We start from the raw sequence: 15,585 nt of genomic DNA, 5'->3' as shown, positions 1-15,585 counted from the left end.
AATCAGAAAAGGCTGTGCCCAGCTTTTTAGGTTGAGTTTGTCCAAGTACACAAGCTGAGGCATATAATAGGTTGCCTCCTCGGTGCAAGGATGACTAATCCCTTGGACCATATGTCATCGGCTTGTCAAGCCCAGAGCCAGTGCAGCAAAACGACACAGCAATGCAGGACAGGAAAACGCAGACACACTGTGCATCCACATGTAAGCAGAAGGGGATTTTGGTTTTATAGTTTGTAGGTAACTGGGGGAGAATCACAGTATTAGGATGTTAGACAGATAAAAGTTTGGATGTGGTTGTCACTTGGCATATTAGTATTTGCAGGATAGCTCTGGTTAGCCTCTTCAAGAGGATGAGTATGAGACAGACCGGCACAGGTAGTAGCCAGCTGCTGCTGCGGCTACATCATCACAATGATGCTAACTGGAGTCTGCTCTCATTCCAGGAGGCAACAGCGACCTCAAGGAGGAGGAGGAGGAGGAGGGGGAGGAGGAGGGGGGAAGAACCAACCTCAGCAACTACAACAACAGTCACCTCAGCAGCAGAAGGATCAACCCCAACAACAGTCTCCAAACCAGCAACAACCGAATTTAACAGAACTGGGAGATAATAAAAAAAATAGTGCTGGTCGGCCACCTCGCCAGTACCAAGGAGGACATGGGCAGCGCCAAGGAGGACCCCCACATCATGGATACAGCCAAAACCGGCGTTGGCACCAGAATCAGAAAGGTCAGGGGCATGGACAGACTAATGCTACAGGTGATAAAGGAGTAGCGATGAGAACAACCAAAGACAAGGAGACTGAGGATGTAAAAGTGGGTGATGAGCAGATCAGACCACCGGAAGACTGCAGCAGTAAGAGTCCAAGCGAATCACCAAAATCTGACTCAACACCAACAAAAAATGCCTTCCCAGATGTGACGGTTTATAAGGAATCTTCCCACCCACCGCCAAGTGGAAAGACAAGCGAGGGCCAATCGGAGCAGCCCAAAGTTAACCTTCTACAGTCGTCAAAGGAGAGGCTGAGGAGGAGGCTAAAGGACAAGGTAGTGAAAAGCCGCTTAGTGCCCGTCACTCCGTATTAAGCCATTCAGATCTGATCTGTATAGGCGCACACACACTTATGTTAACAGATACACGCATGTTGTCATTGCTGTCAAGAAATGCTTGATTTTTACTGTTTGGCTTGAATCATTTGTCTTCAGTGCTAATTAAGATTTCATGTTGATGCACAGCCAAAAACAGCAGGGAGGAGAACATGTTCTTTCTAAGGAGGTGAAAAAAAGTAAGGCATTAATGGTTTTTGAAGTCTGCTAAAAGTCAGTTGTCCAACAGCCTCCTCTTTCTATAGTTAAGTCATTACCACAGGACAGGGTTGCTTTGACTCCCCAATAGGCAGACAGTAAGGAATTGATAAAACATACCCTGAAGGATGCCATTCAGTCTGGGAGTCTGCTGTTTCTTGACTTGGGTTTCTTTCTTCTTTTGTTTTAAAATGCCTGTGTTAAGTTCTTCATAATCTTTTGCCCCCCAGCCAACATGTCTTTGTTTTATTAAGCAACATTATGAATGTTTGCACACACTCTTAAAAAAAAAAAAAAAAGTTTATGGTTAGTCAATGTCCGTGTCCTATTCTTCACTTCAGGAGGAAGGTCATGTGGAGAAGTCAGGGTCCGGATCACAGAACATGGACCGTCTTGTGGACCTTCTCAACAGTATGCGGAGCAACAGCAGCGGGGTGGAGCAGCAGCTCGCCTCTTTTATGGAGGAGGCACAGTGCTCGGCGCGGTCCGAGGAGACGCTGGCTCAGGTGGTCGGCACGATCTACTCCAAGGCTGTGTCGGACAGGAGCTTCGCTGCAACGGCTGCTAAACTCTGCGACAAGATGGCCTTGTTCATGGTGGAGGGGACCAAGTTCAGATCGCTGCTACTCAACATGCTCCAGGTGATGCAAGCGTCCGGGAATACGTAGCAGCGGCGTGTTGTGGCTTCACCCTTTACTTAAATTCTCCTTTAATCATTTTTTCCTAAAGTGTTAATATAACAATCTTTTTAATTCCCTGCATTGCATTTTCTTTATTTCACACAAAGATATATTTTTAAAGTCTTTGTTTATGTAACTAAAGTTGTGTCTGTGTTACCACAGAAAACAACCTTTTCTGGACTAAATTTACTTTTAAAAGACTGGGCTACATGTTAAAAAAGACTCCAAATGGTGTTTCTACTTTCACTAAAGTAAACGTGCTGCAGGTGACCAGCTAAAGAAATAAGCTGGTGGTTGAACAATAAGCTCGGAGAACAACTGCTTAAAAAATGAAATTTCCTCTCTTGACTTTGCAGCTCTAGTGTTCAGAATCTCCGGGGATCTTATTAGTTACGTTTCTGAATGAGAAAACAGTCTTGTCTTGCATTAAAACGTCTGTGCTCTTGGATATTTTAATCTATGTCATATTCTTATGCTCCATAGCCAAAATGATTTATTTGAAATCTGTTTTGTTGGTACAGCTTGGAGTGGAAGACAGATGAGAAGTCAGTGCATCAGTCAGTTTACAATCAAAGTGTAGGAGTTGTGGAATAACACTTTATTACACATTGATAATAAGGTGATTATTATCTGGCAAAATAAGACGTTAAAATTATGTTTTTAAAAATAATCCGCTTTGTAATTTCAACATCTTTATTCAGTCCCAGCTTCATGTGAAAGTACCTGAAGGTGGTGGCCAATAGCGTTGAAGACTGCAAAGTAGCTGATCTGAACACCCAGGAGACGGGAAGACCGTCCTACCTTCACCTTCCATCCCTTCATTCACCTGTTCCAGTGCTGCATGCTTGATGAAAACATCCTCTTAGCCATTTTGTGCTTCACTGCTTCTCCCTCCTTTCCTCTCCCCCCTTTTGTCATCCCCCATGAGCCGTCTATTCCCATGCTCCCATGTCTTATCGCCTCCTCTCGTCCAGAGCAACACAGACCAGTGCCTGGCCACTTCTCACTGTGCAGTTTCTACGCTGCCGCTTCCCCCTTTGCTCCGTCCTGAGAGGCCGATCATTTCACCAGAGCAGCAGACTGTCTCGAAGCAGACAAACAAGCCACATCTTGTCATCAGATGACAATCAATGTCTAAATATTAACCCACCTGCTACCTCGCCATGTTTAATCATTTCCCCTTCCTTTATTCCATCTCCTGTTTCCTTCTCATGCAGATGCTCTGTTCTTCAAGATCCCACTTTTTTTTTCCCACCTTGTGTTTTTCCATTTGAAACATCTAGGTCTTTAGATGTTTGGATTTTTTTTTATCCCAGACGCAGCAGCAATAAATCCCTGCCTTCATCCTTTCACCCCCTTCTCTACTTTTTAGTTAGTCTCCCTCTATCGCTGCTGTGTGGTCTCTTCTTCTCTTTTATTTCTCACTTTAATCTCCTCTTCCCAGCTCGCATGGACCCCCTCCTCGTCTTTGACATTTTACCTTTAGTTTAGCTATAAAACTCTGTAAATGTCATCAGTGGGTTCATGAAGGCCTTCATTAATGTTGTTGCTTCCAGACCCCGGATCTCAATATGGGGGCAATTAGTGTGTGACTGTTCTACTTATTAAATGAGGGGGGTTGACGGTTTGTTTACTTAAACTCATTCACTGTTTTACCTGTGTAGCTTTTTCTTTCTGCTAATGCTACCGACACTTGCTTCATCATTTTTATCTTCTGCTGGATTCTGGAAGATGGATGAGTTATCCATCAGGCCCAAGCAAAGCTCTGTTCTCTATGTGTGTGCGCACAGGCAGGCATTTGGTATAGCTATGTGTGTGTGTGTGTGTGTGTGTGTGTGTGGAGGGGGAATCTAAGCCGCTAATGATTCCAGAGCCCTTCAGTCCCAACAGACAGCATAGTCAGGAAAAATTATGAAAAGCGGTCGCCCCGACTGTTAATAAAGTTTTGGTTTAACCCTGACGAATAACATCTTTTACAAGTGTGCATTAAGCATTAACCCATATTAACCTCCACACTTTCACAGCGCTGACACAGTTCACTGCCCCTCACTTTCATACTAAATGAACACACTCTCCTCTAATTCTGGCAGATCAAATAAATTTGTTTAATGTAGTTTTCTGCTGCTTTTGTGGCTTGAAGTACCTTGAGGCGTAAGGTTAATATGTGTGCCACCTACCAAATCTCCCATCATAGAGATAGAAAAGATGTTAATGCTGATTAATGGTCCTGCCAGAAAAGATATGAACACTTACACATCCACCTACCTACTTGTGTAACACACTTATAAAAAGCTGGATGTGCTGTAATGTGTATTATACACACTATATACTTCTATTTTATCCTTTCTTTTTCTTTTTCATGTCCTCCATCTCCACAGACCGACTTTTCCCACCGGGAAGAGCTGCAGCAGTCAGATGTCGAACGTTGGTTAGGTTTCATCACCTTTTTGTGCGAGGTGTTTGGTACCATGAGGAGCAACTCCAGCGAGCCGTTCAGGGTGCTGGTGTGTCCCATCTACACATGTCTTCGAGAGGTCTGTATCCAGATCTGCACAGCTCTTCTTGGTTTTGTTAAGTGTGTCGATAACCAATCAATCAGCCGCAGTCCTGCACCTCGGTGAGAGGACATGGGCTTGGTTTCCTGTTTTTGAACAGACATAGTCTAGACCGCAGACTCAACATTGGATTTTTGTTTTTCAGTGCAAGCAGTCGTGACACCATCAGTTCCAGGAATGTGTGTGACCCCAGGTTCAGTTCTCTTTAGCTGGTTATGCTCTCTTACATACAGTACCCTGGTCTCCATAGAAACCATACACAGTAGCCGCAGCATACGCGTCACATTACAGAAGTGGTTAACGACAGATGGGATATTGAAAGGGGAAGCAAAGGGAGGTGAGAAGAAGTGTAGGAGACTGTGGTCAGACTGACAGTGAAAGCAGAGGAAGTTTCCACATAACATGGCAGGTAGAAGATACAGAATGACAAGATCTGAGAGTGCAAATCGTTTTTAATGCATCATTTGAGATGAAGAAATATGGCAGGCGTTGAAGCACAAGTTTGTTAACTTAACACCTGTGTCCACACTGCTTTCAGTTCGGTGCTTAACACACACCCTGTGTTTTATTAACAAGCACAATGACAAACAGCTTCTACTCTCCACGCCCTGTCTGAGAGTATGCCCAGAGCATTACTTTAGCTTGTTAAAAGGCTCTGTGCCATGACTGGGAGTGTGGAGAAACCAGTCCAAAACGTACACAAATGCAGTAACATTTCCCAGCATCAGCTTTGCAATATGTGTTTAAGTGATGCTTGAGGGAGGAACACCTGTGTAACATGCTGAATTATCTGCGGGACTCGATATGCGTTCTGTGTAGCTGCGAGCTCAAGTGCTTGTTGACAGTCCTCTTTGCAGAATCTAAAGTGGACTGTTCCTGACTTTCATCTGCCTCATGTTGACTGTGGCTGTCAGAATCCAGCGACGAGCCACGTGTGGCTCATTTTGCAGCAGCTGCTTCTGTGCTCGTAGCCTACAGAAACAGATTAGATAACAGCTGACGTGTGTTGGCGCACTCTCCGCTTTTTTTTTCTCCCCAGTTTCATTTTGTTTGAAATCAAGAGATTGTGTATGCAGATGCTCAAAGCAGATCTATTTACAAACAAACAAGAATAACGACAATAATCAGAAATTCATTGTCGTCTTCATTGTTCTGTTTAGGAAACAATAATAAAGTTTATTTGAAGAACAAGAAAAGACAGAAGTACTGAAGCCCATGTCAAAAACCAAATCTACAACATACAGAATAATACTGGTTGCTGATACATTTCTGAATAAGGAAGAAAAAACATGCAATATGTTCATGCATGAAAAGTGTTTTTTGTTTTTTTTTCTTTTCCAAGTATAAATGTCAACAGTTTGTTTAGAAATCAATGAGCTGTGATCTGATCGATTCAGACTTTACGTTTTCTGATGTCTGTTGAATCTTACAAAACTCAATGAGATGTTTTCCATTGTAACATTTCACCTGCACAATCCTCAGCTGAGTTTGCATCGGAAAAGCTCCAAATATAAATTATAAAAAGGTCCTTGTGGCTGACTGGATGCTCCACCATTTACCAAGGCTGTAGCCAAACTGGAGCGACTGGAAAAAGATTCCAGCTCAGGCTCTTTTGCTGCTTGTTTTTGCTTTGAGACAGAATTTATTACAAGGTTCTGAAAATTTGTGAAGCAAACATTTTCTCATCTGTTTGTTTCTGGAGTCGGACTTGCCTTAGCTTCTGCATGTTGGTGGTGTTGCTCATGTAGAAAGTTGTAATGAATGTATTAAATTTCAGAAGAAAAATTCATCCAAGCAGCATCTGCCTTTGCTGCAGTATTTAAACTAACAAAAACACTCAGAACTGGTGTTTATCTATAGTGTAGCAGTCCTGCCTGGTCTGTAGGTCCTGCTCAGTTAAAGCACAGGTGGCAGACAACCTAACAGATAACGCCATCTTTTATCTAGCAAATGACTCACATGTGGCCCTCAGAAGTCATCACCGGGATATTAGTTTGCAGTTGCACCCTGCAAAAAGCATGCATGTACACTGGGCCTGGTCATGACTTCAGACTTTATTTATGTGGTGCCTTGGTATCCATCTTTAAATGCCTGCATGTGCTCTCACAATGAAATACGCAGTACTTTATATTCCAACTGTGTGCCTTTTATGAATAACAGCTAGTTAAAAGACAACACTAATGCAACAGGAATGTTGTAATATTATGCAACTCCAGGACATGTTGGTCCTGCAGTTCTTTAGCAACTTCTGTTGCTATGCAACAACCAAAAACACAGTTGAAGTTGAATTTAACGTAGAGTACCTCTTTTCCATCTGCTTTGGGTTTGTTTAGCTCTTTCTCAACTATGTAATGATAGATTCCTGTATTTACATGTCTCAAAAATTAGTCAATTTAAAAGAAAAGGCCAAAAGAATGAAGATGTTGATTTTACTACTGAAGGTGTTAGATGTCGTGTTAGATGCATTTCTTTAAAAAGATCCCAGCTCATCCTTTTTTTTTTATTTTATTTTTTTTTTTTTTTATTAGCCTTATCTAATATTTTCTACACGGAAAAACACAACTTGGGGAAATGTCTCAGGAAGTTTCCCCGTGTAAATATTTTACATGATAACTTTAAAAACCAATGCCTTCATAATTTTTAGCGTCTGCAGGAGAAGCCGGCATGTTAAGCAGCCTGCATACATCTCTTTTTTTTCTACCAAAATACGCAGAAATAGATGTACTTATGGTGGGAAAATGAGAGTGGAGAAAAAGCTGTTTTGGTGACTAGGTGAGAGCAGCAAAGAGCTCATGATGAATGGGTATAGATTAGACCATATTAAAAGTGTTGAACAAAACTTCTCCCTCAGCTCCCCGGAGAACTCATTATGAGCTAATGCTGCTCGTCACATAGTTCAACTCTGGAAACGACGGGACTTGAGTTCCCACATCAAACAGCCTCTGTCACCACGCCCGTCTCAGCATAGTGAGGAGCTGACGTCGGTGCAACTGCTGGGCCTGAATGATCGGTGGAATACCATGAAGCTTACAGCGTGGAAATAAGAGGAAAGCTCATGGTAAATGTGGAAGGTCACATCAGACGGGGCTTACTCTTCTTTCTCCCCTCACTTATAAATTCCAAGATGTTTATAAGATAGTTTTTATTTCAGCGCGTTCTTAAATCATGTATTTAAAGACGCTGCAGCTTGTTTAGTACGAGTTAAAATGAAACGAAAAGGCTGGAGATGAGCGCTAGTGTTGCGCCAACTAAAAACTCCTAATCATTTTGCGAATTTTCTGGTTTATCCACTTTAATACCTGTAAACGGTAACTTTAGTATGCAATTTTCAGCTGGTAAAATACCATTTGAAACCTCTACTACAGAGCATTTATGTGGAGTCTTTATTCAATCTGTGTGACATACTCTGTGATATGCCAAGATACAAAAAAAAATAGTGTTTTGGGGGTTTTGTTCTTTGTTTCTTCTAACTCCTAAATACTCTACAATGTTGAAGAGAAAGTCATACGACAATTTAAGGCCACACTTTGGTCGGTGACAATGAACATAGACAAGGAAGCTGTGGCTTCAGGCTCATAGCAACGCTGCTAAATGCTTACACTTTGCATTTTATTTTTCTTGTTTTAAGAACACAATTGCTTGTAACTCCCTTTCCTTTTTCAGTTTAATCAAAGCAGTCCTTTGTTAACCAACGTGTGAGGAGTAAAACAACCTTGGAATTACAAAAGAAAAAAAAGAAAAAGTGCTGCAGTCTGACAGTAGATGCTCATAGCCGAGTGTGGGAGGCTCTCTCCCATTTGTCACCATTTCTCTGCATTGTTTCAAAGTGCCAGTTGTATGCCCATCTGTGCTTGGGGCCACAGTAGAGGAGGGGGGGGGGGGGGGTGACCAGCCAGCCAGCCAGCCAGCATGTTTACCAGCTCTACTGTTTGTCTTTGGCTGCTCTATGTGTTTACAGTGTGTCTGTGCATTTTTATGTGTGTGTATAAAGCAAGCCTTGATGTATTATGTTGGCTCGTTTGTCAGACTGAGAGGCTACTCTGTTGTCTTCCCAGATTTGAAATGTTAATGCAGAAAATATTTACATTTAGGATTAGGTCTCCTCTTATGAGATGATGAATGCATGCAAACCCTTTGCGTTTGTCTAATCTTCTTATTTGGTTTAAATCCAAGTATCCATATAGGCTCTATTTATACATCTTGTGGCCGTCACTCACTCAGACTTTTAACTTGCTATATTTGGTTATTCTTGTGCTTTATTTTGTGCAGTCCCTTTTCTGTCCTGCCACAGTCATAAAGTATCTGTTTTTGTCCTTTGTAGCTGTTACAGTCCACAGATGTTAAGGAAGATGCCGTCCTCTGTTGCTCAATGGAGGTATGGACCACACACACACAAAATGTTTAAAAAAAAAAAAGAAAAAGTCTTAACCTGTCAACCAGCCATTTGAGGAATGCCCTCACTTTGCAAAAATGTCCTCAAATGTCACTTGGTTCCCCACAAAGATAGACATGCACGTAATACAAGTTGCTTTCAGTTCAATAAGAAGCTAAGTCTGTACACAAACCAGGGTAGCATCTGAGAAAATTTGCATATTAAATGCTTAAAAACGTTAAAATCTGTTTTATTCAGCATGTTGGATTTTCCGCTGCAGCTTTATGAGTCTAATTATGCACTCTATGTGTTATATTAAAAAAAAAATGAGATTGACCTAAACAGCAACTGCATGCTTCTTCCTAGCAATGTTATTTTTCCAGTAGTACAGTCAAACGTCCGGTTTATCCAAAGCAAACACTGAACGGCCAGCTTGTCCGCTCCATAGAGACACAGCAGCAACATCAATAGGAAATCCAGCAATGTGAAACAAATTGGAATAGTCTTTTGGTAGCAGAAAATAGAGCCTTGGGGTGTCTAAACAAAGAGCAAGGGCAGGTGAGCTGTGAAAGAAAGCCATTCCCAGATGCTCACACACACACAGCTTCATGGCCAGAGGGTGTGTGAATCTTTATTGTTTGACTGTATCCACAATAGCAAGGTGCCAGACAGCTAGTCTTGCTCTCTGTAAAGAACACACACACTTATTCAACCTCCTAATTCTTTACATGCACCACCCTTTTTTGTGTCCTTCAGCTGCAGAGCACGGGGCGTCTCCTGGAGGAGCAGCTCCCTGAGATGATGACGGAGCTCCTAGCGGCCGTCAGGGACAAGATGTTGTGTCCAGCTGAATCTCAGCTCACCCGCTCTTTGCTCATGGAGGTCATTGAGCTGCACGCACACCGCTGGAACCCCCTGGAAGCTCTCACTACCCAGTACTATAACCGTACCATCCAAAAGCTCACCACCACTGCCTAGTTGCCAGCTCCCCAAGGGAGTAGAGACAAGCCCCATTAATGCCGCATTAATAAAAGTAACTCCACTCTCACCTGCGTAGATAAATATTATCAGAAGTTTTTGAGCTTAATTGTAAATTCCATCAGACTGGTGACCATTGCCACAAACACAAGCTTCCAAACGGGCATCTCTGGGCCATCAATGCAACACTACATATGGTGTATTTGAACACTAACTGCTATGTGGCCAGGAGGGGCGCGCTTGGCTGTGCAGATTGTGGAAGCAGGGCCGGCTGTGGCTGCTGAGAGATAAAGGAGGAGAACAAATGAGAAGGGTCACGCAGGGGAGAGGAGGAGAGGGCAGCAGCCTGTCCATGGGGAATGGAGAGATCTGTACCCACAGATGAATGGAGGAGGGAAGGGTGGGAGGGGTCAGGGTGGCCTGTGTCAGTCTCTTCATTGTGCTTATTGCCAAACCGCCCTCCCCTCTCTCCATCTCTTTCTCCTTCCCCCTCTCCTCTGTCTCGCTGTTAGCCCCTGGGGTCTGTATGGCTGATAAAAGAGAGGCGGAGGAGGCGGCGGGGAGCAGACACGGTGCTGTCTGTCTGGGCCGTCTGCCCCGCCGGGCCAGGGACTAGGTCAAAGGGCCTCGCTGTAGAGCTCCCCAGCTCCTCCCTGCCTTTGTACACCACTACCCCCTCCCCAGCAGGAAGCCCCTTTGAGGGGATGAGACAGCAGGCCTGCTGGGCCTGGCTGGGCTGAGGATAAGGATCAGGCTGGCTAGAATAGGGTGGCAGATGGCTGTTTGAGCCCCTGTGAGGTGACACACTCCCAACACACCCCACTGGCACCCCAGTTACCCACAAAAGCAGTAGAAATATTGCAGTGTTGATTGGGGGTAGAGGCGGCATTAAAAAAAAAAACAAAAAACTAAAGCAGACTGCTGTCTGTCTGATAATTCTTTTGTTTTTGTCTTGCAGGGGAATGTCTCTTCTCCTCTGTAAAGCGTTGCATGTCCATGCTTTGTTAACCCCACCATTATTATAATTCTGTACTTTCTAATCATTAATTGTTTTTATCATTGATGTTTATTTTTAAAATTTGTTTTTATGGTAAGATGTACGTATAATGTTATAGCATTAGGCCTTAATGCACAGGATTCCTTTTTTTTTTTGCACTGTTTTGAAGCAGTTTGCTGGAAGATTTCAAAGAAAATAGGAAAAAAAGATTTCAATTTAAAGCAGTGCATGCGGATGAATATGAAATCTCCGTAGTGAAAGAGATTGGTCGAACATAGCAAGGAATTTCAGGATGTTTTAATTGACTAGTGGCCTTGTCATTGTTCTTTTACTTTTTATGGGAGCTCTCGTTTCTGTGGCAGCACAGAAAATGCTATGGGCTCAAACAGACTGAGGTGACTGCAGTGTTTTTGCAGAAGATAATAAAAAAAAAAACACATTTAAAGAAAAGAAGTGATGCAACAAAAAAAGAAAAAGAAAGCATGACTCGCTGAGAAATAGAAATTAAATGCTTGAAAATCTCCTTTTCAAGTCATTCTTTGCTGTGGACATTTTGCAAGTGTTCAATATGGACTTTATTTGAGCTCGCTTTGTTTTGAAATCACTATTAACCTGTGTATCTGAAGATGACAAAGATAAGAAAAAAATCTTATTGTTTGACCTCATATTAGCTAGTCATGTGACCCTTGTTCGAGCTAATGTTTGTATTATGATATTGACGTACCAAGCCAATCACGTGTAAATGGGCTTTATATGTAATCTGCATATAGTATATTTACAAGTATTTAACAACCGTGAAATCGAGGGGGAATCGTGCATCAGCACTGGTCTGCATAGGATAACTAGCTGTAAACCAGAAATACATTCGATTGGGAGTGGTCACATTCAAGCAAACATGCACATGTATACTTAGTTTCCCACCGGAGATCTGTGGGCAGTTTAAGTGTTTTGTATTATTTTCTGTGTCTTGCATCAAGAATGGTGATCCTGTGTGGTAGAAGCACAGCCCGGAAATTCATCTGATGAAATGGGTGATTTAAAGCTCCAATGGTTTTTGCAGGAGCATCTGAATTGTCTGTATGTATGTCAGTTTTGTTTATTTTTTTTCTTGGTCTTGTGTTGTCCTTATTTTATTTAAATTATATGTAGCTCATTTATATATAAACAATTTCGTTGTCTGATGGGTTTTCTTGAAGGACATTTTGGACAGTAATGCCTAGCTTGCAGGCAAGTGTGGAAGTGTGGTATTACCGTGTTTCACTCTGTGAAAAGAAAAAAAGCCCATCAATCAGTTTCCATTATGCAAAGAGCGGCTCCCTCTCACAGCAGATCGGGGCAGGTGGGGATTGTCCCCTGCCTGTGTGGCGCTGGAGCCTCCCCACCACGTGTGCCCTTAGACCCCTCTGCTCGGGTCACATGACCTACTCGACGACAGAATGAGATGCCCTTTCATTTGCATACTTTCATGAAAACTGAAATACAAGTCGGGAGTGATGAGAAGCTTTTCGATTGGCTGCTGTGGGTCGCCTGTGAGTTCTCATTTGTTTTGCTTTTCTAAGCAACTGAAAAATAAACTAACAAGAGGGGAAAAGATGTGACATAAAACGGTTGTGTGTGCGTTTTTTTTTTTTGTCTGATTATCAACAATGTCACACAGAAATTGGTATGGTGTCAAATGTAATTACACACCACAAAAGAAACACAATAGCACACACACACGTTTGCCTCTTTGGTTACCAGAGGAACTGCGTAACTAATCCCAGCACCACAGTTGGTCATTATACAAACTATTCATACACGTGTACACCGAAGCTCCTCATTTCCATGCCTTCTTCTGCACGTCGTCACACATTAAGTAAACTTTGCTTCAGAATTGTAAAAAAAAACATGTATGTTGATGTGAGTGTGGCTGAATGTCCTTGGCCAAAGATTTGCCTTTGGTAAGCAATGACATATGCCTGGGGCTCCATGGTTGTGGGCCTCCCAATGGGAGCTCTTAATGCTGGGGTTGCTTCCCCACTGACACCTCCGTCCCTCAAAACTATAGGACGTCCTTCAACACTCATCCACATTGATCAACGTCATCCTATATGCTTAAGTATTCAAATGAAATTTTCTTTCTGTTTGACAAAAAGCTCTTTATTTTCCCTGTAATAACGCCATGTATGAAGGATACGAGAATGGTCTAAAACATTTAGTTATGTGTTGACAACAAGTAATGCTGCCTGTTTACATGATAAAATTAATATCCAACATTCTGGATGACAGGGAAGCATTCGAGACCGATGTTGTTCCAGGAATGGACATCTCTGAAAATTCGCCCCAAGATCAGACTGCTATGTTCAGAGAAGCTGCGATAAAAAACAGCTAGAATAACATGCTTTAAGTTAGGATTATACCATCGCCAAAGAGAATTCTGACGCTAACTGGAAGCATTATTTTCATAACCATGTAATGCAAGGCTCCATGATGTTCAATCGCTTATACCATGGTCCTACACAGTAAACATTTTATAGCAATTGTTTGTTTCTTTTTACAAAACTTGCTTAATATGCTAAAGTGTATGAACTATTTTTATGTTACCCTCAGTGTAGTTTTTATACTAAACAACCACTGTCAAGTTACAACACTTCTCTCATTCGCCTGTCAAAAGCCAGCTGTTCTGAACCGGTTGATTAATGTGTTGCTATGGGGACGCCTGTAACGGAGTGACATAAACATGTAACTTGCCAAACTACGTGTGCGTATATACGAAGATAACGCCAGTTGGCGTTACATTTCTGACCAGCTGTGGTATAATGCAAATAATGAAAACTTTGCAACGTAGATTTGGAAAGCAAAAAAAAAAAAAAAAAAAAAATCAGAAATCCCATGGAGAAATGTACATTGGACAAACAGGACTGAAGTGAAGATGTTTGGGCATAATGCACAGCACCGTGTTTGGTGAAAACCAAAACACCTCATACCGTCTATGACCTACAGTGGTGAAGGGACGATGATTTGGACTTGATTGCACCTACATGACCTGGACACTTTGCAAACACTGCATTAAATTAAATCCATGAAACTCTGTATGTTTAAGTTAAATATGACTCCATCGGCCTGACAGCTGAAGCTTGCTCATGGACCAGGACAATGATCCAAAGCACAGCAGCAAATCTGAGATGAATGGTTCAAAAAGAAAATAAAGATGGTGTGGGGTGGCAGAGGCCTGTACTAAGTCCAAACCTCAATTTAAAAAAAAACAAAAAAAAAAAAAAACTGTGACCTGTGCATAAACAAAAGTATAATTCACAATGAGTTGAAGCAGCACTATAAAGACCAGTGGGTCAAAATTTCCCCATAATGAGAAACAGACAATATCATAGAGGAAATCATTATTTCCTGCTAACAATGCATCTACAAGGTGCTGAATCATAGGCTGAAGAGTTTTTTTTTTTTTACACCTTCCTGCATTTTGGGTTTTGTTAAATAAAATGATGATACACCGCACCATGCCATGTGTTCACCATCTGAGGTTGCATTCAACCCAATGAAAATGTTCATTATACCTTTAGAAATAAGAGCTCAGAAACTAAAGATTGCGCACTTATTTTTCGACAAGGCTGTAGAAGTAATGGGTCCTGCACTCATAACTGAGCCTGTTAAAGAGTAATTGAAAGTGGTGAAGGAAAGAGCGAGCCAGCTTCCTCTGATAATTAGCATCACAGCTGATATGGCTGAGCACTGTGTGAACAGATAGTCAAACAGGCATATTAGCCTTAAGGGATCTTGTCGGCCACCATGCTGTTCCAGTCTATATTGATTAAGATACTGCAGATCACATTATAACAAGGCTGTCATTTGCCTGCAAGCAGGGAGACAGAACTGGAGACATATTGAGAGAATTATAAAGTGTTAAGTGAAAGAAAGCACTCAAATCCGTATGAATAAATTTAAGCCATTTCTAAATGGAAACCTTTGAAAGAACCATATTATTTAACAAACGGGTTTCCACCTTAATATGGCCGGAGGACTAAACGCAGCAGGGTACCATGTCAAGACTTGATCTGCTTTCTCTCAAAGGATGAATGAAATCATACGAGCGCAGCATGACTCACATCAGTTTTAGTGTCTGTTTGAGCCAAACACAAGCTGGCTTTGCTGATCTTCATGGCAAACCAAAGGGTGAGAAGGGAGGATGCTCACATTAAGATAAGGGCTCACACTCCTCCAAACTTAAATAGCGCAGATATTGAATTCAACCATCTTTTCGTGGATGTGTCTCATATTTGTTATCTCTCTGGAAACACATTATGTTTTTTAGACCTCAGTTGCTTCTGTGTGTTTCCTCCCGACTCCACAGCGTGCATGTTTCTGTGTTTGATCAACACACAAGCAAACCGGAGGATGCATTCAGTGTTGTGTGAGGGGGACAGAGGCCAGATATTGTGTAAAAACAGTACAGTTAAAACACATTGAAGCATCCCCAGATGTTTTTCTACAGTATGTTTTGCTGTGGGAGAAATCAATAACTGTGGGCTACAATGTGGTTTTGTTCTCTTGACCTTTCCATCTCAGCAGCAGCTTCCGTGCTGCTGTTTGCTCTACTTCCCAAAAACCAGCTTTTTTTCCTCTCAACTATATTTGAATTCAGCTGGTTGTTATAGAGAGATTACGCAGTATAATTTAGATCTAAGAATGGCTTTAAAAACAAAAAGT

The 15,585-nt window shown here is 42.0% G+C and overlaps 1 protein-coding gene across 1 annotated transcript in view; it reads left to right on the top strand.

The window, feature by feature from the left end:
• The window catches only part of ctif (CBP80/20-dependent translation initiation factor), a 50,609-nt gene extending 38,149 nt beyond the window's left edge, over positions 1 to 12,460 (top strand). The window contains exons 9-13 of the mRNA XM_079257068.1: positions 444 to 1,044; positions 1,644 to 1,943; positions 4,361 to 4,516; positions 8,859 to 8,912; positions 9,666 to 12,460. Coding sequence (XP_079113194.1) covers positions 444 to 1,044; positions 1,644 to 1,943; positions 4,361 to 4,516; positions 8,859 to 8,912; positions 9,666 to 9,887 — 1,333 coding nt within the window. The 3' untranslated portion in view covers positions 9,888 to 12,460. The remainder of the gene's footprint in view (positions 1 to 443; positions 1,045 to 1,643; positions 1,944 to 4,360; positions 4,517 to 8,858; positions 8,913 to 9,665) is intronic.
• Positions 12,461 to 15,585: the final 3,125 nt, after the last annotated feature.

Source organism: Telmatherina bonti, assembly GCF_933228915.1.
Source record: "Telmatherina bonti genome assembly, chromosome: 17".
Classification (NCBI taxonomy): Eukaryota; Metazoa; Chordata; class Actinopteri; order Atheriniformes; family Telmatherinidae; genus Telmatherina; species Telmatherina bonti.
The sequence above is the reverse complement of the archived record's forward strand: the minus strand, read 5'-3'. Positions and strand labels throughout refer to the sequence as shown.